The 23398-nt window shown below is 33.2% G+C and overlaps 11 protein-coding genes across 12 annotated transcripts; 5 read left to right on the top strand and 6 right to left on the bottom strand.

Moving 5' to 3' along the window:
* Window positions 1-5751: 5751 nt before the first annotated feature.
* Window positions 5752-11109, top strand: Rab1. Its single transcript, XM_064062523.1, has 6 exons — window positions 5752-5931; window positions 6370-6442; window positions 6497-6544; window positions 6604-6651; window positions 9834-10061; window positions 10121-11109. Exons 1-6 carry the CDS (start codon window positions 5918-5920, stop codon window positions 10316-10318), a joined length of 609 nt encoding a protein of 202 aa, XP_063918593.1. The 5' UTR covers window positions 5752-5917; the 3' UTR covers window positions 10319-11109.
* Window positions 11096-12507, bottom strand: LOC135133955 (uncharacterized). 2 transcript variants are annotated; one of them, XM_064062522.1, is made up of 5 exons: window positions 12478-12496; window positions 12276-12424; window positions 12027-12221; window positions 11829-11940; window positions 11096-11778 (listed from the first exon to the last, which is right to left on the bottom strand). In XM_064062522.1, the coding sequence occupies exons 2-5, from the start codon at window positions 12399-12401 to the stop codon at window positions 11216-11218; spliced, it is 996 nt and encodes a 331-aa protein (XP_063918592.1). In that variant the 5' UTR covers window positions 12402-12424; window positions 12478-12496; the 3' UTR covers window positions 11096-11215. The 2 variants fall into 2 exon arrangements, with proteins under 2 accessions (XP_063918592.1, XP_063918591.1); XM_064062521.1 differs by having other exon boundaries at window positions 12276-12507.
* A 369-nt stretch (window positions 12508-12876) lies between these two features.
* Window positions 12877-13781, bottom strand: Rps25 (Ribosomal protein S25). The gene is made up of 4 exons (XM_064062645.1): window positions 13713-13781; window positions 13416-13508; window positions 13176-13359; window positions 12877-12996 (listed from the first exon to the last, which is right to left on the bottom strand). Exons 1-4 carry the CDS (start codon window positions 13713-13715, stop codon window positions 12917-12919), a joined length of 360 nt encoding a protein of 119 aa, XP_063918715.1. The 5' UTR covers window positions 13716-13781; the 3' UTR covers window positions 12877-12916.
* A 41-nt stretch (window positions 13782-13822) lies between these two features.
* Window positions 13823-15291, top strand: LOC135134054 (EARP-interacting protein homolog). Its single transcript, XM_064062643.1, has 5 exons — window positions 13823-13964; window positions 14017-14544; window positions 14598-14818; window positions 14868-15017; window positions 15072-15291. The coding sequence occupies exons 1-5, from the start codon at window positions 13923-13925 to the stop codon at window positions 15229-15231; spliced, it is 1101 nt and encodes a 366-aa protein (XP_063918713.1). The 5' UTR covers window positions 13823-13922; the 3' UTR covers window positions 15232-15291.
* Window positions 15292-15531: 240 nt separating this feature from the next.
* Window positions 15532-15927, top strand: LOC135134058 (cytochrome b-c1 complex subunit 7-like). The gene has a single exon (XM_064062646.1). The coding sequence runs from the start codon at window positions 15532-15534 to the stop codon at window positions 15865-15867; it is 336 nt and encodes a 111-aa protein (XP_063918716.1). The 3' UTR covers window positions 15868-15927.
* On the bottom strand, window positions 15856-17027 carry LOC135134056 (proliferating cell nuclear antigen). Its single transcript, XM_064062644.1, has 2 exons — window positions 16652-17027; window positions 15856-16599 (listed from the first exon to the last, which is right to left on the bottom strand). Exons 1-2 carry the CDS (start codon window positions 16870-16872, stop codon window positions 16038-16040), a joined length of 783 nt encoding a protein of 260 aa, XP_063918714.1. The 5' UTR covers window positions 16873-17027; the 3' UTR covers window positions 15856-16037.
* Window positions 17028-17346: 319 nt separating this feature from the next.
* Window positions 17347-18735, top strand: LOC135133879 (protein Rae1). Its single transcript, XM_064062406.1, has 3 exons — window positions 17347-17759; window positions 17813-18177; window positions 18228-18735. Exons 1-3 carry the CDS (start codon window positions 17481-17483, stop codon window positions 18661-18663), a joined length of 1080 nt encoding a protein of 359 aa, XP_063918476.1. The 5' UTR covers window positions 17347-17480; the 3' UTR covers window positions 18664-18735.
* On the bottom strand, window positions 18726-19313 carry LOC135133882 (NADH dehydrogenase [ubiquinone] 1 beta subcomplex subunit 3). The gene is made up of 2 exons (XM_064062408.1): window positions 19227-19313; window positions 18726-19094 (listed from the first exon to the last, which is right to left on the bottom strand). The coding sequence occupies exon 2, from the start codon at window positions 19089-19091 to the stop codon at window positions 18780-18782; it is 312 nt and encodes a 103-aa protein (XP_063918478.1). The 5' UTR covers window positions 19092-19094; window positions 19227-19313; the 3' UTR covers window positions 18726-18779.
* A 69-nt stretch (window positions 19314-19382) lies between these two features.
* Window positions 19383-19985, bottom strand: LOC135133883 (dynein light chain roadblock-type 2). Its single transcript, XM_064062409.1, has 3 exons — window positions 19885-19985; window positions 19754-19832; window positions 19383-19704 (listed from the first exon to the last, which is right to left on the bottom strand). The coding sequence occupies exons 1-3, from the start codon at window positions 19885-19887 to the stop codon at window positions 19493-19495; spliced, it is 294 nt and encodes a 97-aa protein (XP_063918479.1). The 5' UTR covers window positions 19888-19985; the 3' UTR covers window positions 19383-19492.
* Window positions 19986-19991: 6 nt separating this feature from the next.
* LOC135133881 (exosome complex component RRP41) lies at window positions 19992-21194 on the top strand. The gene is made up of 3 exons (XM_064062407.1): window positions 19992-20249; window positions 20301-20526; window positions 20576-21194. Exons 1-3 carry the CDS (start codon window positions 20076-20078, stop codon window positions 20929-20931), a joined length of 756 nt encoding a protein of 251 aa, XP_063918477.1. The 5' UTR covers window positions 19992-20075; the 3' UTR covers window positions 20932-21194.
* On the bottom strand, window positions 20928-23090 carry LOC135133878 (trifunctional enzyme subunit beta, mitochondrial). Its single transcript, XM_064062405.1, has 9 exons — window positions 22882-23090; window positions 22642-22810; window positions 22406-22593; window positions 22166-22353; window positions 21945-22118; window positions 21768-21899; window positions 21501-21716; window positions 21210-21449; window positions 20928-21156 (listed from the first exon to the last, which is right to left on the bottom strand). Exons 1-9 carry the CDS (start codon window positions 22949-22951, stop codon window positions 21109-21111), a joined length of 1425 nt encoding a protein of 474 aa, XP_063918475.1. The 5' UTR covers window positions 22952-23090; the 3' UTR covers window positions 20928-21108.
* Between the last annotated feature and the right edge of the window lie 308 nt (window positions 23091-23398).

The raw sequence follows: 23398 nt of genomic DNA, 5'->3' as shown, positions 1-23398 counted from the left end.
CGCGATTTCTTACTTTAATATTATGTGCTAACAATTACCCTTAACATCGAGTACATGGGCCATAGTGAAGAAGATTTCGTTTTTACTTTCTGAGTGTAAGCTAAGGATGTATAGTAGAATCTAGTCTAATCTAATCGAGTCCATCGGGCGACTTGCTTGTTTTCTCGACGTTTCATCACCCCTAGAATACGAAAAAAGTGATCTCTCATTTCTCCTTTCTATTAGACACGTAATCTCCGTTATTATCTTATCTATGTTGTTGACGTCACTACAAATTTTTTATTGGTCAAATTAAGAACGGGCCATCCCATTTTTTCGAAAATGTGAGAATACGCACGTCTTTATTTAATAATGATAAAATAAGAATTATAGTATTCACGACATTGTGTTCGATTGTAGTTTAATTAATTAATAATTTTAGTTCTCCATTTTCAGAAGACAAACTCATTCAAATCAAATCAATTTCGACGTGACATTCTTTCGATGTATAAACACAAACACTTGAACTTTATATTGCCAGTAGTGCTGAGAGGACATTTTATCTCGAATAGTTATGTGCTATATATGTATTTTACATTGTCCGTACTTGGGAGTACAGGGACTGTGGGGGTTGTTATTTATACCGCTGATTTTTACTTTATAGAAGTTATCACAGAACGAAAACCGCAAAATCAATTTTATAATTTTTTAAAGAAGCGGGATTTGTAGGATTATATTTCAAGAGCGAGGGAAGTTTGTCGAAATAATCTTAGACCAATTTTTTAAGATAACTGAAAAAAGATTTGACGTAACTTCCAACCCAGTAACCCAGAGACTTGTTGGGCAAAAAATTGTTTACATGATATCTGAAGAAGTTTATTAATGAAGTCCTTTATTGTATTGATTAAATAGAAAATTCTGGAAATACAGTACTGTTATTATTAATATAACAATGTACTGATATACTCGTCCTTACTAAAAAGTTAATGACTTCATCACAATTTTTTTAATTTATAATAATTTATCGAAGAATCTGTATTTGTTCGCCTGTGCTTCAGGGGACGGGAAACTTCTGTCTAATAATAACTTTAGACCATTTTTTTGCACATGACGGAACGAATTTATCATTTGTGTGCAATACTTTTATGTCTATTTGACCCGTGTTTGAAAGGGTTCGTTTTTTCGTTTTAATTTAAAATCATGCGAATCAAATGAACTGTAGTTATAACAGTCGAGGAACCTTGTAGAAACCAATAACGATGGTGAATGATGGAGTTTTTTTGTTCGTCGAAGACTAATTTAAACCATGATTCGGGAAAAATTCAACCAAACACTGGGATGACAAGGGTTAAAAAATACTTTACCAACAAAAAGTAAGTTTATGTGTTTATGACTGCAGTAAGTCTACACAAATCTGTTCTACATAAGTGGAATAAATCAAATTAAAAAAGCTGTAACCTTGCTTGACAGCTCCTCTTCTAACTATAATAGGGGAAGAAAATATTTTTTTATTGTCAAAAGCGTGACCGGGATCTCTGGAATTATACAATAAAATAAACGGGTCGGGTTTCTGTATACTCCTAATAAACTAGTATTTTTGAAAACCGTATAATATTTTATGGGGGTGATTGAAGGGCAGTTGACCTGAAAAATGTCGGAACCATTGCCTCTATAAAAACCGGACTTTAACACAATGACCGTAAAATTTAATGGCTTTCACATGTTGCATTTTAAATTTTTGAGCGTCAAGCGCATAAAATTTGGTGTAATCAACATCGGTTTACTGATAAGTTCGTATATTTGCTTAATGTTACTGACACACTCCTCAGCAGCAAGGAATAGTAAATAAGATATATTTAAATTATAAAATTTAAAATAAATTGCATATGTTCTAATCTAAAAAGATTTACTGTGCTATCGACATTATTAATAATAACAATAAATAAAAAATTGTAGTAAACAACAAAACACGCAATATAACGCAACCATATTGAGATTAGTGCGGCTAATCAGTAAACATATTTTAACATAAAATTAAAGTAAACGAACTGCATTGAAATTAACTTTAGATTTAGATTTGCATTTGCGTTTTCAAATTTTTTTTTACTTCAAGTTTATAGTCCTCCACAATTTAAGAGTCGTAAAAAGCGTACCCAAATCTAAAGTTTTCACCTAAAGCTCAGCAACGCACCTAATAAAAATTAGTCGGAAGTTGTTTCGACAGAACTTCCCTCGCACCTAAAGTACAATGAAACGTATGTCAACTTGAATTGGTACAGTCGAATAAAAATAACAGTATTGTATTCCCAAAATTATCTGGGAAAATGGGGTAAGCCGTTCCTGATTTAATCAATAAAATAAATAGACTCATTCATTAATTTTTTGACCCACTTGTATAAGCAAATCTAAAAAAATATGAATGCAGTGATAAATCACAAGTAAAAACTCATCATATTTAGCACATTTTGGGTACAATTTATTCGGCAAATTTTGAGATGACATCATCAATTTTTTGGAGGAGATAAGCAAATATAAATATTTTGATTAAAAATATATCATACTTATCATAACTTTAAAACATCTGCAAAGCACTCGGTTTTGCAAATTCAAAATTAAATTGCAAAATGTTTTAAAATTTTGATTTTTTTTCCAAAAATTTGGACATTTCGGGTTTTTACTCAACACGGAGTCATAAACTAAATGTGTTAATTTACTTGTACAATTTTGAAGTAACAATTTTGACGGACTCGATTACAACAATAATACTCGTAGATGGAGGTGCAAGTAAAAATTTTTCAGTTTTAAAAACCCATTTGTTTTATAATTTCAAAGTCAGTTCTAAAAAAGTGAGTTGTGATTTCGTTAACAACTGAGAAACAAGTGTCACCAGCTTAAAGAAATGGAAAAAGAAGAGAATAAATAAACAAACTACTTGACAATCTTGACACTAATGTTAAGAGTCTTACCATCAATTTTACACGAGTGTTCTGTTTTAGACTGAATTTTCAAAAAAGGAAACTCGTTTTCATTACGATTGAAAACGGAAATGCAATTTTTGTACGATCAAATTTCAGATTACTCAACTTTTTCATATTAAACCTTTAAAAAATTTAAACCATAGGTACACATTATGTACGTAATATAACGCGATAAACATTTTTGTCGCTAAATGATACGTCGCATCGTCTTTAATGATTACAGTCGAGATTACCAGCTTCATAAAGTCGTCTTTTTGGAGACGCATCGGCACTATTAAGGGCCATAAAAATAAAATTTGCAAAACCCAAGACGATAATTTATTGACCGTACTTTCCTCTGCAATTATTGCTGACGTGTTTATGGCGAGCGGAAATTTCCAAATCCATTTGGGACGGTACTGGACAGTGCACTGTGACGAGGGAGGTAGCTAGACAATAGGTAACTATAACAATAGCGGATAGGTTTACAAAGAATTCATTTTTGCATTATACAGTACCCCGAATGTATTCAATATTTGTTCGAGTCTCCAAATTGTACGAAAACCCATTTCGGGCAAATCCTTTCGTGAAAAAACAAAGTTGTTTTTGAATAATATGCTTGTTTACTTTGGATAGTAACTTATATTTCCAAATTTCGTCTCAACTTAATTTTAAAGTAATCAAAAAAGAAACGGGCGTTGTTTTCATAACAGATTTATTTAGGATTTTTTACTTAAGTCTAAAGCTAAACATAGGCTTCAGTTGTTTATAGAAGTTGATCGAAATTAGAAACATTATTGCTGAGTAATTTATAAAATGGATTCATACCAACAAACACTAAAGTGGTGCACAAAACAATTTATCTCTAGTAAATTCATTATGGGGAATTTTTCTAAAAGAGCAAAATAAATGAAATTTAAATTTAAAACAGATTAAATTAATGGATTTAAACCAACGTGTTTTGGTTGAGCTGTTGGTAAACACTCAACAAATAAAAAAAACACCTATGACTGGGTCATGTACTTCGTGTTATTTGTGTCGTTTCCACATATTTCATGGTTTTCTGCTAAGCGGCGCACAATTTTTATAAACATATTTCAATTTTTTTTTAAACACAATTAACACAATATATCCTGTGTGTATGAACATCAGTTTGTACTGTAAGACATTTTTCTTTTAGAATAAATTTAATTTTTGTTATTGTTATTACTATTATCATTATTATGATACAGTTTTTCTTCCTTGCTTTATATAGTGTGGATCAGACTTTCAGTAAAATGAAACACCCGAAACATCTTTCTCTTTGATACTAATTTGTTAAAAAACCAAGTTCTCAGAGGGATAATATATAAACAAAAGCTGTTGTTTCGTGTTGCAGTCAAGTCGTAATTTCGTAAAACCTATTATTTTTACATAAAAACTATAATTTATCTACTGTGGACGACTTCTCACACAAAGTGAAAATTCAAAACTTTAGATCATTAGATAAGTTTTTAGCTGGCAGGTACTTCGGTGGTAGCGGTTTTGTCGGTTGAATCCTTTGGAGGATTTAGCAGTTCTGAGAACTCATCTTCAGGCATTACTGAAAGCAGAAAAGGGTGGAACCATGCCATAAATTACGAAGCTTAAGTCTTTTCGAAAGTGCAGACAGATGAAATTTTTAACGGTTTTTGTGCAAACCTGAAATAAAGCATAACATTTTTAGCTGAGATTTGTACAAAACAGGTATTCTGGATTTGCACGTGTTCTTCTTTCAGCTTAAAACACTTAACACATTTTTACAAACTGTCTAACGAATGATAACATCTTCTCGCAAAAGGTGAAAAATTAAGTGTGCACAAAATTGTTATCTGTTGTCGCCTTCAGATTGAATGCTTTTTCTTTAGATTTAATGACGAAACAAAAATTTGCAACTTGGCAAATGGGAGTGATTTGAAAATGTTTCTCATTGGAATTTTCCCACTATTTTGATGCGAATGTGCATTAAGTATACTGAAGTCCATCAAAATATCAGCGATTACATTAAAGATTTTATCAAAATTGGAGCAGGACACCAATTCATTTATTTAATCATTGCAAGCTATACATACTTATAATAATGGACAACAACGTCTGTTTAGCAAAACTTTCGATCCTTTCGAAGACGCAACCGAAAAGCAGGCAAGCATTGCAAATCACCACCATTATAATAATGAGCAGTTTATTAGGGGCTTCGAATAAGTACTAACTAATTAGTATATAAATATATATATATGTACCTACAAATTTATAGGATATTTTTCGTAGGTAAACTTAATACATTTCTTTAGACAATTAATATTAAGAAGGCTCATTTATTAATTTTCAGAGTTATTAAATTTGTTTTTAAATGTTTTTCCATTTTTATGCAAAAAAAAGAATTTTTCATCTCAGTACCTAGATAATATACGCTAAAAGTACACAAGTTGGCGAAATATTATAAATAAGGTGAGTGAAGACTGACATTAGTACAATTTATCTGAATTTGATTTATCAAACTTCAGAAGGAATCAAGTGTAGTTACCGTTATCGGGGTTTTAGACACAATACAATCATAATGCCCACCAGTTATTTACTATCCATACATGATTTGTTTAATTGTTTTTGATTGTTTGCAACTAAGAGAGCGAGACAAGAAATTTTGAATCTTTTATTGTTACAGTATTAAAAAATTAAATATAAGGGCACCTACTAAACTTTTAATTGCAGGATTTAGGAAAACAGTGGCACTGCGAAATATTTAATTTTAGCGCCAAACTTTACCCAGTGCTGTCATCTGGCCAACATAAAAGAAGTTAATAACAAAGTTGTCGCGATACGTCAATCGCAGTAGCCATTGTCCTGAATTTGCTTATTTGTGTATGAAATTTCTGTAGTTTTACGTGTAAATTAGGGTGACAGTAGAGAAACGTAAACGTATATAGTGTTGTTTAAGCCTATTGTTTATAGCAAATAAAGAAAATATGAATCCAGAGTAGTAAGTATCGATTTATTTATTTTTTGACTTGTTGGAACTCCAATGCAATATTTTTGACGTGTATTGCGCAGTTTGCGTCAAGATTTCAGTTTTTTCTTTCAATTATCATGCTTTCTAATTCAAGTAATTTGTGGAAGTTGTTAATTCTTTGTGGTACTGGTGGCGGCGATCAATTTCCTATGCGTTTCCACCCACTATTCACGACATCTCAATTATCGAGAAGTGGCACGTCACTTACGATTTCATGAGTCAACTGTCCAACTTGTACACATTAGTCATTATTCCAAAAGTCCATACTCAAAAAATGGCCTCCTTCACTTCCTTTTGTTTGAGTCGTCATGTCATTCTTTAAATTCTACTACTAACACCTGATGGGAGTTTATGAGCCAAAGCTGTTACAAGAATAACGTCAAAATTTAATGACATTTTTATTTACAGCGATTATTTATTCAAACTCCTCCTGATTGGAGATTCAGGCGTTGGAAAGTCGTGTTTACTACTTAGGTTTGCAGTGAGTAAAATTACACAAATATTGTATCATACACCTTAATGTTATGGGTTTTAGGATGACACATATACGGAAAGTTACATTAGTACTATTGGCGTAGACTTTGTAAGTATTGTGGGCTCTTTTCTTGATTTAAGTGGCATTATTTTTCCCTTTACTTACAGAAAATTCGCACAATTGATCTAGATGGCAAAACAATAAAACTTCAAATTGTAAGTGTTTAATTTACTTGTCTGTAGAATTGTAATTTATTTTTTTTTACATTTGTTTTCTTAGACCTTTAAGTCAATGATTTTAACATAATGTTGCTGAAAAAAAAAAGGATCTATTATGGACTGTAGGTGCCCAAATTATAGCTTATTACAGTTCCTGAAGAAAAACATTGAATTATTGGAATCCACATGTTGCTTATTTGTTTGTAACAAACAAAATGAGAGGGAAAACAAGCAAAACTTGACCTTCATAAACTTTTTAGTCTTTTGGGTCCTGTTTACTAGTGGCGCAACTTGATAATATTTCTTATTTTTCTGGAGGTCACTCCTATTATTAGTCACTTCATTTGAATTTTTGACAAATACAGATATTCTTTTCTTTTGATTTATTCATGTTTATTTATGTTGCTCTCAAAAACTGTCGCCACTGTAACAAAAGAACAAATTCAGTGTATAGACAACAGGCAGAGTGCTGAATTTGGTAGTTCATTATCTTTTAGGGTGAAGTTAGAAAAGTTGACCTTGGCGCACTCTCGTGGTAGTCATAAAAAGTTACTAGAAAGACAGTTTAACCATTCATAGAGATTCAAAATTTTCTATTTTAGTATACAGGTTTTGCACAAACTACATTTCTTCTGGTTAAATTTTACATTTACAAATTTGTACATACATGTCGTAAATTAGTCTAATTCAGTTTTGCTTTAACTATACATTAAAACAGTGTAATGAAACAATTATTTTATGTTCTGTCATAGTTCAGTTAAATTTTGTGGAAGTATTTCTGGTCAACTAAATACATAATATTTTACCAGTTCCACTTACAAACATACAGTTTGTTACAAAAATGGGGTTGATTAGAAACACGCCACTAGATACAAAGGTCGACTCGTTCCAATTAATTAAACATGACACTTTCGCATTGCAGCAGTTTTGTCTGTAGGGATTGTAAAAATTTTAATTTCGTCGCTTTAGTGTAAACAATTCCAAAACGTGATTAAAAGATGGCTAAATGGCTTTGTTTTATCATTTTAAAGAGTTTTTATGTTGTAGCCAATTGTGACCTAAATTTTCTTTTCTTTGTCATTATTGTTTATCTTCTAATTGATTTTTTTTAACATTACATTGAGCTAGTTGTCAAAGCTTTCTAATAACAGTAATTAGCGAAATATGAAGTTTTAAAAGTTGTAATGCAGTGGAATTCATTCCCAAATGTTCTTTTGGTGAGTCAAATTTCAGGTCATCGTTTTTATTAAAAATAAAACGGGAAGCATTAAATTTGTTGCATTGTTGCAAAAAACACACCTTGAACTAGATCAGCTCGTCGAACCGACGTAGCGATAGACAAGTACGAAAAGTATCCACCAAAAAGTTCGATTTATTCGTTTGTTGCTCTCGCAACGACCTGAATAATGAATACCGACTCCACATTTAGTCCACTTTAACACCCCGTGATAACTGTAGTTGCGATTTTACAGAATACCGTAAAAGCGGTTTAAAGGCGCGCGTTTTCGAACCAACAAGAACAGTACGTGTGTTGATCACGCATTGTCATGACTATATGTTTGGCTTTCTTAAGTATAGTTTTAATATCTTTACGAAATTTAAAGCTCACTTGATAAAAAAGTCGACATGACTTGGAGTGACACTTTACCTAGAAATATAAACGTTTTGACACAGTTTGATAAGAAACTGAAACAATTTTCGATGGTAATTCTTTGTTGGTTTTGCGATTTAAATAAGAACAGTGGTTCGATATATTTAAAGAGAAGAATAAATAATAGTTTAAAAAATTATATTATAAAAATACGTTAACGAATAAAATTCATAAATGTTTTGTAATTCAATTGGTGACGTCATTAGTCAAATAAATTGTAGTATGTTATAGTACAGATATCGTAAAGACCATTATTTCACACTCATTGTCATCGGAATAAAATGACACCTACTTTTTTTTGTTGACTGCCCCCGTTTGTTTATATGATGACGTTATATCGATAACAATTTTAGACACGTTTGTAGTACCACTTCGGTGATGATCAATTTACAATGTTATTAAAAAAATATGTCAGCAACGTTTTGCAGGGATTGATAACCTAATTAATTTTCTAGTATCAAAACATCGTTTACTAAAATGTTAAATTTTAGAAATGATAATACTGGCGATATTTCCAGTGTTCATTTGTACTAGTGATTTTAACATTTGAATTAAAATGAATGAACTTTCAGGGATGAATAATGAAAAGGTAAAGGAATATATCAGTAAGATATGTCAAGGAAGTTTTACTCAAAAGTAGTTTAAAATAACATCATTATTTTTTTAGAGGAGATTAATTTAACAATTTTAATAAAACCATTAGTTTTAACTTAACACTATCAATCACTATATTAATTTATAGGATTTTACAAATTTGCAGTTATTGATCCTACAATTTAGCATCAAAATGGAGAAACTTGTTGTTGAATTATAAAGTCAAATTCAGTCACTTTTCTCACATTTTCTAACTTCCTGGAGCAGTCACCAATCTTGAAAACTTCTTCAGTTGAAGAAAAAGTCTTTTGAAATATGTTTTGATATTTAATGGAAACATGTTTTGTTGAAATAAAAATTCAAAATCGTTAGGTTCATTTTTTTCAACAACACTGTTGTCCTTTTCATGTACCTGTGGAATGATATTCGTCATATTATTTCACAAATTTGTAAAACTAACTTTCTAATGTATAAAAGAGGTGGTATTTAAAAATAGTCGCATTAAGCTTTAAAACTTAAAATTATTATTGGTTAATGCAACATAAAAGTAATAATTAAAATATTATCTTAAGTGCACTTAAAACTACTGATACGGTCCTGCTGATACGTGTTATTTAAATGGATACTTATGTAGGTACTCAAAAACGTTTCAAGTGAATTTACTGTCAGTTGCAGGCAGCGGATTTCGGATTCTATTAAATAGAAAAGAATTGATGTTAATACATTTTTCTTCAGTAAACGTGTTATATGTTAATCAAAATAAAAAAAAAAAATGTAAATAACTTGAATTTGTATAACAAAAATTTTGTAAATTTGCGAATACATGTTTAGGTTTGCTAAAAGACATTTTCCTCTCGTGTTTTGAAACTACTGGCTTAAAGGTCTAGAAATAATGGTCTGCAAAAAGAATCTCTAACCATGTTTTCCTGTTTAGTGGGACACAGCTGGCCAGGAGCGATTCAGAACAATAACTTCCAGTTATTACAGAGGAGCACACGGTATTATAGTGGTGTATGATTGTACAGATCAGGACTCATTCAATAATGTAAAACAGTGGTTGGAAGAAATAGATCGTTACGCATGCGATAATGTAAACAAGTTGTTAGTGGGAAATAAAAGTGATCTTACTACAAAGAAAGTGGTAGATTACACAACAGCAAAGGTACCTAGTTGATGACGTGATTAAAACAAGGGTGTTTTGAGTAAGAGGTTTAATTACAGGAATATGCGGATCAATTAGGCATTCCTTTCCTAGAGACGTCAGCGAAAAATGCTACCAACGTTGAACAGGCTTTCATGACGATGGCCGCAGAAATCAAGAATCGAGTTGGGCCGCCATCCTCGGCCGCTGATCAAGCGAGCAAAGTAAAGATTGATCAAGGGCGTCCAATTGAAACAACCAAGTCAGGATGTTGCTGAAAATTTAGTCATCATTTGTCTGCAGGTCATCTCTTAATTTCTTCAGTAGCAAGTTGCTGCTAATTTATATTATAGTAATATCCGTCTTGTATGTATAGTTATTTTAAATCTGGTTATGTTTCATTCTCCTTCTTTTGATGAACCTTGTTAAATTTTAATGTAATAAACACCAATATTATTAGCCTAATTATTGATAAACTTCATTAATTCAAAGAAGTTTTGACTTGATTCGTTTCAAATGCTTCTGAGTACTGTATTATGTGTTTTTAGAAAGAAATAGTCTGGATGTCTTATATTTTATACTCGATCAGGACCTGATTATTTATTTCTAAAAATATGTGATTTTCCTTGTCTCTTGCATAGTGTAATTTAATTAGTTAATACTAGTACTATTGGGTTTCGTTCACGTTTGATTACATTGTGATTTTCGTTTTAAGTGACTATTCAGTATGATACAAAATTTTCTAAGATGTTTGTTCCAGTATAACAACTTCTGTCGGTTGAATTTTTAAGATAGGAACACTGTAGACACTGCACTCACTCTTTGTAAATTAATGCACATGACTTGATTTTTTTTTCAAATAACTTTACTTTTTTACATGGGGATCCAATTGGAAGTTTTAGTTTGGTAGAGGAACAAACGGATAAACTTACCATTTATAATCATTTAAATTTTGTATAATTGCTGTTCATCTATGGTTAAACAAATCATAATAGATTGTCATTTTTGTAGTTCATATTTGTATAAGAATTATTGTAATGAGTAAAGAATTAATATTCAAATCGAATAATTATTTTATTTTAATTATTACACTTTGGTCTTATTTTATGAAAATGACAAAGAATGTATACACCTACATAAGAAAAGTGTTTAGAAAAAGGTTATTCCAAAAGTTTTTAAAGCATATCTAGAAGTTGTTGTGTACTTAAGTCAATTCCAGGAGATCTAGCTTGCTGTTGAGTTTCCACCTCTTCAGTCTTTGGTGGTGATTTAGGCACAACAACGATATTTTCTTCAGGCTTTGAATGCTTAGCTCTTTTAGGCAACATATGACTTTGAGCAATATCATCTTCTAAGAAATCAAAAGTTTCTGTGGAAGTCGACGGTTTATTTTCAATTGGTGATGCACTTTTACTTTTTTCAATAGACTCATCATCGGTGGTATTGTGCCCCAGTGATGACTCATCGTCGTCGTCATCACTTTCAGACTCTGATATTGTTTCCTTTTTCTGCACAGTTGCAGAATTCTTGGCGCCTTTTTTACTTTTCTGTTTTCCAACTTTCACCTCAGGATTACTGATCGGTCTACCTTTTTTAAAAACTTCCAAAAGTTCAGTCAAATGTTGAATGCGTCGTTTTTTCTCGTTCAAGATTAGCAAAAACTGACCAAATTGTTCACTTTCATCAGACTTTTTTTGTGCAACTAGTTGCTTTAATTTCAGTTCACATTGGTTCTTACCTAAAAATTGTAAAATTAATCTGAAACTTAATACATTTAAGAGAGATTACAGTCAGTTAATTCTTCATTTGCCTTCTTAAAAATATTGACATTTTCTAGGAGTTTTAAATTCTCAAAATAAAATTTGTCCATTATTTGTTCGACATGCTCTACATATCGAGTCTACAACGTATTACGGTATTTAAGAGCAATGTTGAAATAAAATATAAACAAAAAACTATTAAGCAACATTTAAATTCAAGCAATACCTTCTGTACTTTGCAAATAAAGTATTTGACTGTCAACGACCCTTTCAGTAATCGATTTATAATAAATTCTTCTGAATTGAAAACATATTTTATATCAGGACTAGAAGTTTTTATATACTCCAGTAGATTTTGACAATAATTTTCAATTGTAAGTTTGTGTTCGTTGGCAAAATGTTGCAGGTTTTCTTTAGCAACCTGAAAGTCGCATATTAAAAGAAAGACAGAATATGTGGCAAAAAGGGGGCTTACACTAGAATTCCAACATTTTTCTTCTTGAAATAGCAGTATTTCCACCGAATTATCTTCAACAGTAATACACACTCGAAGTGGTGTATTTTCTTCAACGTAAATTTGTTTAAGAACACAATTTTCCATAGCTTTTCATTTATAAATGGTGTCTACAAAATTTTTAAGAACATATACATAGGAATTAATATGCCTAATTTATAACTTAATGTTTCTTCAAAATAATATCGTTAGGTTAGAACAACATAACCTCGAAGCGAGGGAAGGTATTCAGCACAATAGCTAAATAAATTTTTGTTGATAATTCGTTACAGTAAATGAATACAAAAAATGTAGGTTAGTTTATTTAACCTTAAGGAGTCCCAGAGTTATATTCTTTATATTTACAGTTCTCTTTAAGTCAAAGGTGAAAATAAATCACACTAAAAATGATTGATTAATCAATCAACACAAGTGAAGCAACTGATTGTTAGCAAATCAATATTGTTTTTTTTTTCTGTCCCTGGGTAACAATCGCGACTTTTAATTTCTTAAAGTACATAGGTATTTGTTACCCCAAGTTGCAGTTTGATGGGAGACAAAATATTTTACAAAGAAGAACAAGTATTTTTTAAACTATTTATTATCAAATGTAGTCATACATTTTATGCAACCTGATCGTCACCCTTAGTGGTCCTTGTGTATATCAACTGTGCCCTATGTTGAACCACTTGTTTAATAAGACCTAAAACAAAAAAAATTAACAACATTTGACTTGACACTATGTTCACACATATTTGTGGAACATGGAACATCAGACTCATTAAATCAGTTTTGTTGTACCAACACAGTATATCTGGTTACAAAAAAAAAGTATCATCATATTGTGTGAAAATACAACTTAATAGATGGTTGTATTATTACCTTTCTGTTGCAATTCAATTAGCGCTCTCCTGGCCAAAGATCCACGAACTTTCAATCTTTCTGACACTACTGATGGAGTGATGAGCTTATACGAAGGTACTTCTTTGTATAACTTATCATAGGTAGCTTTATCAAATAAAACTTGATTATTAAGTTTATCGCGTACTTTTCCTTTCGACCACTTCTGCAATGTTATGAACGATAGTACTCATGCTACATATAATTAGACACAAACTTTACCTTCTTTTTGGCTTTACCGCCCCCAGAACCTTCTTTCTTCTTTTGGGTCTTTTGGGGCTGCTTCGCCGACGCCTTTGTATCCTTCTTTGGAGGCTGTTCAAAACAAAATGTTAAGTTCACAACACGTGTTTAACAAAGAATAATTAAAAAGGTTACAACTCAAAATTATTATTTATCAAATTTTAACTACCACGATGACTTTTACTGCTTTATTAAAGAAGTTTTTCTTATTTTAACTATTTAAAACTTGTTCTTTTTAACAAATAATTCTACAAAATTAACATGTATCACACTCACCATGTTGACGTTTAGAGGAAAAGGAAGGTAGCCATTGCAGCAGGATTCCAGGAAGCGTCGATTCTTATGTCAAAATAATACCAACCGGCAGAATTAAAGTTACTAGGCTGGTAGTCATTTTACTTTAAATTTGACAGCTATGGCAAATGTTCCTGGTTGAACTTATGTTTAAAAAATAAACATAATAGAATTCTCTGCACATACATCAACATGGAAAACGAAAATTCTGTTATTTACGGTTTGGAATTTCAGGTAATTTCGTATTCATTTGTATAATAATTTCTAACTCCATTAAACTAAACAGGCAAGAGCTTTAGCTCCACAGCTAGCAGAAACCGAAAAAATTCGCTTTCTAATTGGGACGCAGTCTCTCAAGCAAACAACCAATCAGGTACATTTGGTAGAGTTTAACGAAGAAGATTCAACCATAAAAACCTCAGTCTTTAATCACCCAGAGGGTGAAATATGGAAATTAAACACAAGTCCGTTAGATAAAACAAGTTTGGCAACTTGTTACAACGCTGTTTCCAATGATAACACTTGCTGCATGAAAACAGCATTATACAGAATACCGCAAACTGAAAACCCTGAAACAGTGGAAAATTTATCACTTGGAACAAAATTTGAAACTGACCAGTATGGTAGTGAAATCAAAACAACAGAATTTCATCCCACAGACTTGAATAAAGCAGTCACAGTGATGGAAAATCATGTGGTCTTTTGGGATATATCAGGGGAGGAAGCTAAATCTATCCTGAATGTGCAACTGAGTGGAAAAAATAATCCCAAATTCACAACTGGTAAATGGAATCCACACCAAAATTGCAACCAAGTAGTAAAAATTCAGCACATTTTCTTTGTGTGAAGTAATATTACTATTTGTAGTTTACAACTGCAACTGAGACACATTTGAAAACATATGATGTACGATCTGGAGAAGTAGCCTGGAATATTGATAATGTTCACAGTCAGTTATTAAGGGATTTGGATTACAATATGAACAAGCAGTACCACATTGCAACATGTGGTGATGATGGTTTAATAAAAATTTGGGATTTCAGACAGACTGCACAACCAGTGTATTCCAGAAGTGATCATTCACACTGGTACTGCATTAGCATATTACTGTTTTTATTTTTAAATCATTTTGTGTAGGGTCTGGTGCATAAGATTTAATCCATTCCATGACCAGCTACTTCTGTCAGCTAGTTCAGATGCAAGAGTTTTAATTTCTAGTGCAGCAAGTGTTAGTTCAGAAAATAACAACGATGTTTGTATACACGATGAAACAGAAACAAAACAAATGTAAATATTACTAGTTTTTGCAGCTTTTACAGTGTATATTACTCTTGGTTTTAGGATATCTGATGGGCCATTACAGTGGTGTGAACATGAGGATAGTGTTTATTGCGCTGAATGGTCACCAGCAGAGCCCTGGATTTTTGCATCCCTTAGTTATGATGGTAGATTATTAATTTCTAGAGTGAAGAAAACTTTAAAATACCAAATTATGTTATAAATATATTTTATTTTTTAATTTATTGGTATAGTTTTAACGTAATAAACAAATATGGCTATATTATGCACCGATAAAATTCGTTGTAAAAACATGTTCAGTTGATATTTGAAATATCCCGCGATGTAGTAGTCATTGCTACCAAATCAAACATAAAAAGTTACTGGAAACGTCAACATCATTTTGCGTGCGCAGACGCAAACGATTCTAGATAATTTGGTTCTTGGTTAGTTGTTACCTAACTACTCGTGAATTTTTGTAAACTGATATAATTTTAGGTAATTGGGACAAAGAAAAACAAAAATGGCACTGCAGTTTGTGCAGCGACGCTTTATGAGCAGTGCTTTACAAAAGTGGGCATATAACCTTTCGGGTTTCAACAAGCTGGGACTTATGAGAGATGACTGCTTAGATGAATATGATCCTGATGTCATAGAAGCTCTAAGAAGGCTACCACAAAAAGAACGTGATGCCCGTAATTACCGTATCCTAAGAGCAATTCAGTTGTCTCTGCAAAAAGATATTCTTCCCAAAGCGCAGTGGACAAAATTGGAAGAAGATCGTCATTACTTAGCCCCATATGTAGAACAAGTTATTAAGGAGAGAGAAGAACGTGAAGAGTGGGAAAAGAATTACTAATATTGTTTAATAATCATGTAGTTGTATGTTGTAAAAATAAATTATTAATGGTGACAGAAAGTTGTATTCTTTCATGGTAGAAAAATACATCATGTACTAAAATTAACGTTTAAAGTGGAGTAACTGGACAATTAACACTGGATTCTAAGCTTAAATTACTTTATATAAATTTAATTTTCATCTTCCTCAATCTTTGGAGCTAGATAAAACCTAAGATGTCCAAGATCAGGGATTTGATATTCCACAACAAGTGGGACGTTATCAGACATGGACAGTTGCACTTGTGCTGCTAAGGGTGTAGCTTTCGTGAAAGAGTTCAAATATTGGCATGCAAACGTCAACGTAACAGGTTCTTGCATTTCAATAGTGACACATTCTTCCTCTTTATCAAAATTATTTGTTTGTGCGAGTTTTACATTTGCAGTGCCAATATCGCCACCAGAGGAAAATTTAACTCCTTCCTTTGTACAAGAAATAACAATAGATTCTCCAAATTGTGACAAGTCACGACAGATTCTTGCAAATTCTGTAGATGGCATACGAATAACACACGAAAAATCAGTTTCAGGGATTCCAAGATGTTCCTGGTCTAAATTCATTAACTTCATTTCATAATCTGAAATCTTTTCTTGTTTTTTGGCTTCAAACATAAAGGTGACCACATCAGCATCATCTTGAGCCTTGATAGTTACAGTGTCGTCGTTGTTGGCACACTTAAATATTTTTGCCATGCTGTTGAAATTCAGATTTAATGAGAGTGAGATAAGACACTTGAGAAACTTACTTTGCCAAGTTCATTCCCATGGTTAAACTTCGATCACATCTGTATTTATCGAAGCCATCTGAACGCAACATGAGAGAAACTAGTGAAATGTGGGAATTATCCATGGCTTGCAACTGAATTCCGGATTCGGAACAGTCGAAGGAGGCTTCAGTAAGAAGATCCTTGACGGCATCCAAGATTTTCTTGAATGTTGCACTGGCCACTAAACGTGCTTCAAACATCTTGGGCAAGTTAAAAGAGTGTAGTTTAAAATTTAAATTAATTTAAAAGAATTTGATTAATAAAAACTTAGAATAAACACAAATGTGGGTGTTCTTTGTGTTCAGTTAGCACTGTGTTAAAGTCCGCGTTTCAACAACAAATGGCAGCAAAAGCGAGGGAAAAAGCTGTAAATACCCGCCATATTTAGAAATTTAAACATTATTTTGTTGGTCGAACTGAACGAGGAATGGAATTGTGATTGGTTGAACACCCCCATTTGAATTTTTTTCTTGTACGCAAACTTGAATAAATGACTGTTATTACGTGTAGCAAACGCAATAATTATATTACATGTAAAGTATGATTCGTTGCAAAATAAAAATGTATTCTTTTTTGCGAGCAACCATATTTCGCGCTTCATTGATTAGTAATTTTTGCCAATTTAGGGTAGAATCGCTACTCTGTTGATAAACATGTCGCTTGCCGGCTATTTGACAAGTGACAGAACTGACATTTAGTTGGTGCGAGTGACAGCTGTATCGAGTTGTTTTTGTTTTCACATTCCTGGGCACGATTTTTTTAAATCAACGAAATTAATTTTGGACCAAAGTTCTTGTAAGCCGCAAAAATGTTCAACCAGTCGTCGATCGGTGGCTTTGGTAACGCCACGACCCCAAGCACTGCAAACCCCATGAAAGATTTTGAAGTAACTCAGCCCCCAGACGATTCAATCAGTTCTTTGGCATTTTCTCCAGCAACCTTGAGTCAGAACTTTCTGATTGCTGGAAGTTGGGATAACAATGTCCGCTGCTGGGAGATTGAACAATCTGGAAAGAGTGTACCCAAGTCTATGCAAGCATGTGGGGGTCCTGTTCTGGATGTTTGTTGGAGCGATGATGGGACAAAGGTAACGGGAAATTTTAAGTCTCCGAGTTTCCTTATTCTTCAGTTCATTATTAGGTATTTATGGCTGGATGTGACAAGCAAGCTAAGGCTTGGGATCTGGCCAGTAATCAAGTCGTACAAGTTGCGCAACATGATGCACCTATTAAAACATGCCACTGGATCAAAGCCTCTAATTATTCCTGTTTAATGACTGGGTCTTGGGATAAGACTTTGAAATTTTGGGACACACGCACCCCTAATCCAATGTTGAGTATCAATTTGCCAGAAAGATGCTATTGTGCAGATGTTGATTATCCCATGGCAGTTGTTGGAACTGCAGGGCGTCAAATTATTGTTTATCAACTAGATGGGAAGCCTCAACAATATAAAGTTCTTGATAGTCCTCTAAAATATCAACATCGTTGTGTGGCAATATTCAGGTTTGTTTAAATTATTTTTACTATGTAGATAGTAATTATTATTATTATAGAGATAAGAAGAAGACTCCAACTGGTTATGCATTGGGTTCTGTGGAAGGACGCGTCGCAATCCAGTATGTTAATCCAACAAATCCTAAAGATAACTTTACCTTCAAGTGTCACCGGTCTAATGGTGCACCAACTGGATATCAAGACATATATGCTGTGAATGATATTGCATTCCATCCTGTTCATGGTACATTAGCAACAGTAGGATCTGATGGTTCATTTAGTTTTTGGGATAAAGATGCACGCACTAAACTCAAATCATCTGAATTAATGGAACAACCTATTACACGCTGCGCTTTCAATAGTAATGGACAAATCTTCGCATATGCCGTTAGCTATGACTGGTCCAAAGGACATGAATATTACAATTCCAGTAAGAAGAACTACATCTTTCTTAGGTCATGCTATGATGAACTTAAACCTAGAACTTCTTCATAATGGAGCACATTATATTGCTTTGTGTATGATTTTATAATGGAAAATGTTCGAAATAATACAGATTTAAATGTATCGACAATTTATTTAAATACTAATAAACTACATAAAGTAAACAGTTAATGGTCACTATGTTCACCATGGTGTTTTGGAGGATACATTTTATCGTAAATTGCAGTTCCAGCAATGGTGATTGCAAAAGCTATAAAGCCAGTTCTAAATCCCCTGAAAAGAAAAGTTCTCAATCGGGCTTTTTCTGTACCAAATTCCTTTGGATTGTAGCGCCAAACTTCATTGCGGAGCCAAGGGTCTTTCAAACCATGTGAAGCTAACGCTTTTCTGGTGGCGCAGAGTTCGGGAATATCATCTACTTTGTATATTTTGTAATCGGGGATTGTGTAGGACTCATGTCCGTGCCCGTGGCCACCCATTGGCTACAATTATAACCTCACTTTATTATGTAATACCACAATAGTGTAATAACACCAAAAATGTATTATTTGTTTATCAGTGTGGCTAAAATATATCAAACCGTGTTATAAATATATTAGAAGCAGTTTCATTACCGATTAAATATTTTGGAAAACGTCTGAAAAAAATCAGTGTGACCAACTGTCAAAATGGAAAATGCTTTGTGACGAAAATGACCCTGCACATCATAATATTAAAAGACTTGTTGTATGTTATATTTTGCAACTTGAGGTCTGCTTGAGGCACTGGAGGTTGTAAAATTATAATTTATTAGTAGTAAATATAAAACAAAAAAAAGTAAAAAATATTAAATATTGATTAATCAACAGAACATAAGTAGCAGCTAAAATCACTTATATTTTTAGTCTGTGGGACTCTGTACAACAATTAATATAAATTCCTTATCAGGGGCCACCATAATTTCGTGCTTCTTTGATCTTATTCGTAAAAACGTTAAATCATTCGATGGATCTAAATCTCTAACAACACTTCTAGCTTTATCTGCCAAAGAACTAATCAACCCAGCATACTGCACTGTCGTTGTATTATCCAACGTTGTTTTAATTGGAATCCCTATAATAAAATGTGAACGTTATAGGAACGCCTACATTAAAGTACTCACCCTCTGAGTTTACAACTATGGTTCCAACAACGCCCTTATGGGACTGGATACGTTTCATAGTTTCTTCCACCTCGTTGGACTGAAATAAATGTATATTTTTGGCAGTTCATTGCAAATCTTGGTTTACGTACCATTTTTATTTATTTGTTGGATAATATGAATCAGAAATTTACATGAATAATTTGACAGCTGTCAAATAACAGTACACAAGATCACGTGATTACCCTTACCAGTGTAGCCAATCGTCGCACGTGGATAACATAAATTGTAGAATCCTAACCTTACTTAAATTTAAAATTTGTGAGATTAGTGTAAAGAAATAATGAGTAAAAATCGAGAACTTTTATCAAAAATCGGTTTGCGACTTGACGGTCGACGGGCAGACGAACTTCGAAGAATAAGATGCAAGTTGGGGGTTTTTACAGAACCTGACGGTAGTGCATACTTGGAACAAGGCTTGACGAAGATTTTAGCGGCTGTGTATGGCCCCCATCAGGTTATTATCTCGTCACACATTATTTTCAAGTTTGACCAAATTCATTTGTAGGTACGTGGGAACCGCACCAAGGCACAACATGATGCTGCTGTGGTTAATTGCCAGTTTAGTATGGCAGTGTTTTCGACAGGAGAACGCAAACGACGACCACGTGGGGACCGAAAATCAACTGAAATATCAATACATTTAAGGCAAGCGCTTACAGCTGCTATTAAAACAGAGCTGTATCCTTGGTCACAGATTGACGTATATGTTGAGGTTCTTCATGCAGATGGGGGTAAAACATTGTGATATTTAAAATTTTGATTCTATAGTTATACTTTTAGGAATATATCCAGCTTGTGTAAATGCTGCAACGTTGGCGTTGATTGATGCTGGTATTCCTTTAAAGGAGTATGTTTGTGCATGCACAGCAAGTTTAGCAAATAATGATGTACCCATGTTGGATATTTCTCATCAAGAGGAAATTATTGGGGGTCCCACATTAACTGTTGCCGCTTTACCAATGTCTGGAAAAATAGTACTCATGGAAATGTCACAGAGGTTTCATGTTGATCACCTTCAGAAAGTCTTAGAAAAGGCGTTACAAGGTTGCAGAGATATTAAACATATTCTGGATGAGGCAGTTAAAAGTCACATTCAGGACGTTGGTAGTTCTACAGGATGGGCCAATACCACTTAAGGATAGGTATAAATATATTAAACGTCTTAAGAGATTTACATTATATGAAAAAGAAATATTTTATACTCGGCGCTGGAGAAATATATACATTTTTACTGAACCCAGAACTATATAAAAAATAAGTGGGGTAAATATAAGAGCACTTCCTTGACTCAGCAAATGTAACTTTTAAAATATTTAGTTGGCTGTTGCGTCAGGGTGTCGCTCAAGGATCATACCAACACCCTGAAAGAAAAATATATTTTCTCTGTTCACTCTATAAAGTATTTTTAAATTACCTGACCACCAGCAGCACAAGCTGCAATTAATCCCAATTGTCCGTTTTCTTTAACAAGTCTGTTTGCTGTGTGCATTGCCAATCTTATACCAGTCGCAGCAAATGGATGACCAATGGAAAGCGATCCTCCCCAGGCATTGAATTTACTGATGTCTGGACTTCCAACTTTGCCTTTCTTGTTCATGTACTTTTGTGCAAACCAGTCGCTATCTAAGGCTTTGAAGTTTGCTAAAATTTGTCCCTGAAAAATATACAATTATGACTGTTTAAATATTATGTCAGTAATTGTTACTGCAAAAGCTTCATGGAATTCCCAAACATCAATATCTTTAAGTTGAAGACCAGCTTTATCCAATAATGTTGGTGTAGCATAGGCTGGTCCTAGTAACAACTGATCTATGGGATCCTGTGATACATAAATAAAATCACGCAAGTAGGCTTTAGGCTTCAGTCCTAGAGCTTTTGCTTTTTCTTCTGTAGTAATAAGCGCAGCTGAAGCTCCATCAGTCTGAAAGATGCTATCATGTAGTAGTGTAATTCAGCACTAAGTAACTCCTACCAAGAATGACGCATTGGCAGCTGTAACTGTTCCATGGGGTTTAATGAATGCTGGTTTTAGTTTTCCTAATTGGTCTGGACTAGACACACGTATGCCATTGTCTTTATCAATAACCTTATCTGAACCAGGAAGCTAAAAAGCATTTAGTACAACATTTTTATGAAAGTGATAGCTTACTTTAACTGGGTATAGATCAGTAAAATGACCCTTCTGGAAAGCCTGTTGGGCCAAAGAATGTGATCTAAGTGCATAGTCATCCTGTTCTTTCCTTGAAGCACCAAAGGCAGCTGCTAAACGATCAGCAGAATGTCCCATGGTTTCTCCAGATGAAAATTCAGATACTCCGGGTAACTACAACTGTATTTAATACATCCACTCATAACGAACTTGTTTCTTACCTCTGGGATAAAGAAATTGGGACGAATTGAAGCCAACAAACCCAGTCTTTGCTGCAAAGTCTTAGCTTTATTTGCTTTCAGCATTAAACTTCTCATTTTTCTGTTGTGTCTAATTGGTATATCAGACATAAATTCTACCCCTCCTGCTACAATAACTTCATAGACTCCACTTGCAATCAGACCAATTGCTACAACAAGATTTTACTGTGTTGATTCTATTTTGTTTTAATTGTTTCATACCTGTTGTCATGGCCTGATTTGATGAAATGCAAGCCATTGTAACAGTGTGAGCTGGAGTTTTGTCACTATAACCAGCTGCAAGTGCCGCTTCTCTTGCAATATTTGAAGTTCTAACTTCTTGAATAACAGTTCCATAAATGACATAGTCGATAATCTCTTTAGGAACACCAGTCTTCTTTAAAATACCGCTGAAATTTGGTCATAAGTGTTGATCAACAGATTGTATACAATCTTACGATAAAGCTTCTTTTGCTAGGTCATGTGGCATCAACTTAGAATAATCAGTTCCAGAGAGTAAAAATGGTGTTCTGACACCATCCACTAAGACGATATTTTTTCCCGTTTTATCTTTTAGAGTCTTTTTATTATTTAGCTGTGTGCCCACAGAGAATGCCCTAAGTCCACCTACAAGTTTTTTAGGAGTGTGAACTTTGAACATACACTCACATTCAGAGTGGAAATAATTAAACACTTACTGAATTGTTGTTGGACTAACCCCAGGGCCGCAGGGCTTTTGACAACATTTCTTGCAATATAAGAAGCCATAACTCAATAATAAGGAGTATACTTAAAACCACATATAAAACTTAGGAGATGTATTTGTTGACCGGTTTGATAAACAGGTGAACTCGAAACACGTAGACTTTGACCCACAGTGTTGCCAACAGAGGGAACTGAAATTTGTTCTGTGGATGACTGATGAAATCAGTTTTCAACGCTCAACTAAAAAACATTCACCTTCAACTTGCATTTAATTTTGGTGGCTATTCGCACTTTGATCGTAGATTTTTTTTGTAGATTAACCCAATAATGTATCAGTACACAAGTAGGATCTTCAAACTCATGGAAAAACTGTCTGCATTCTCTTTATAGTGGTTGTTATAAATTTATAATTTTTACGACTTTTGTTGTATATCTTGTGGGTGACCAAGTTAATATACTTTATAAAGAAAAAATGTACCCAAGTAGATTTTTTGGTTTATTGAAAATTAA

The sequence above is a fragment of the Zophobas morio genome, unplaced genomic scaffold, assembly GCF_036711695.1.
Source record: "Zophobas morio isolate AGI-343-1 ecotype UQ-CSIRO unplaced genomic scaffold, CSIRO_AGI_Zmor_V1 ptg000023l, whole genome shotgun sequence".
Lineage (NCBI taxonomy): Eukaryota > Metazoa > Arthropoda > Insecta > Coleoptera > Tenebrionidae > Zophobas > Zophobas morio.
The sequence above is the reverse complement of the archived record's forward strand: the minus strand, read 5'-3'. Positions and strand labels throughout refer to the sequence as shown.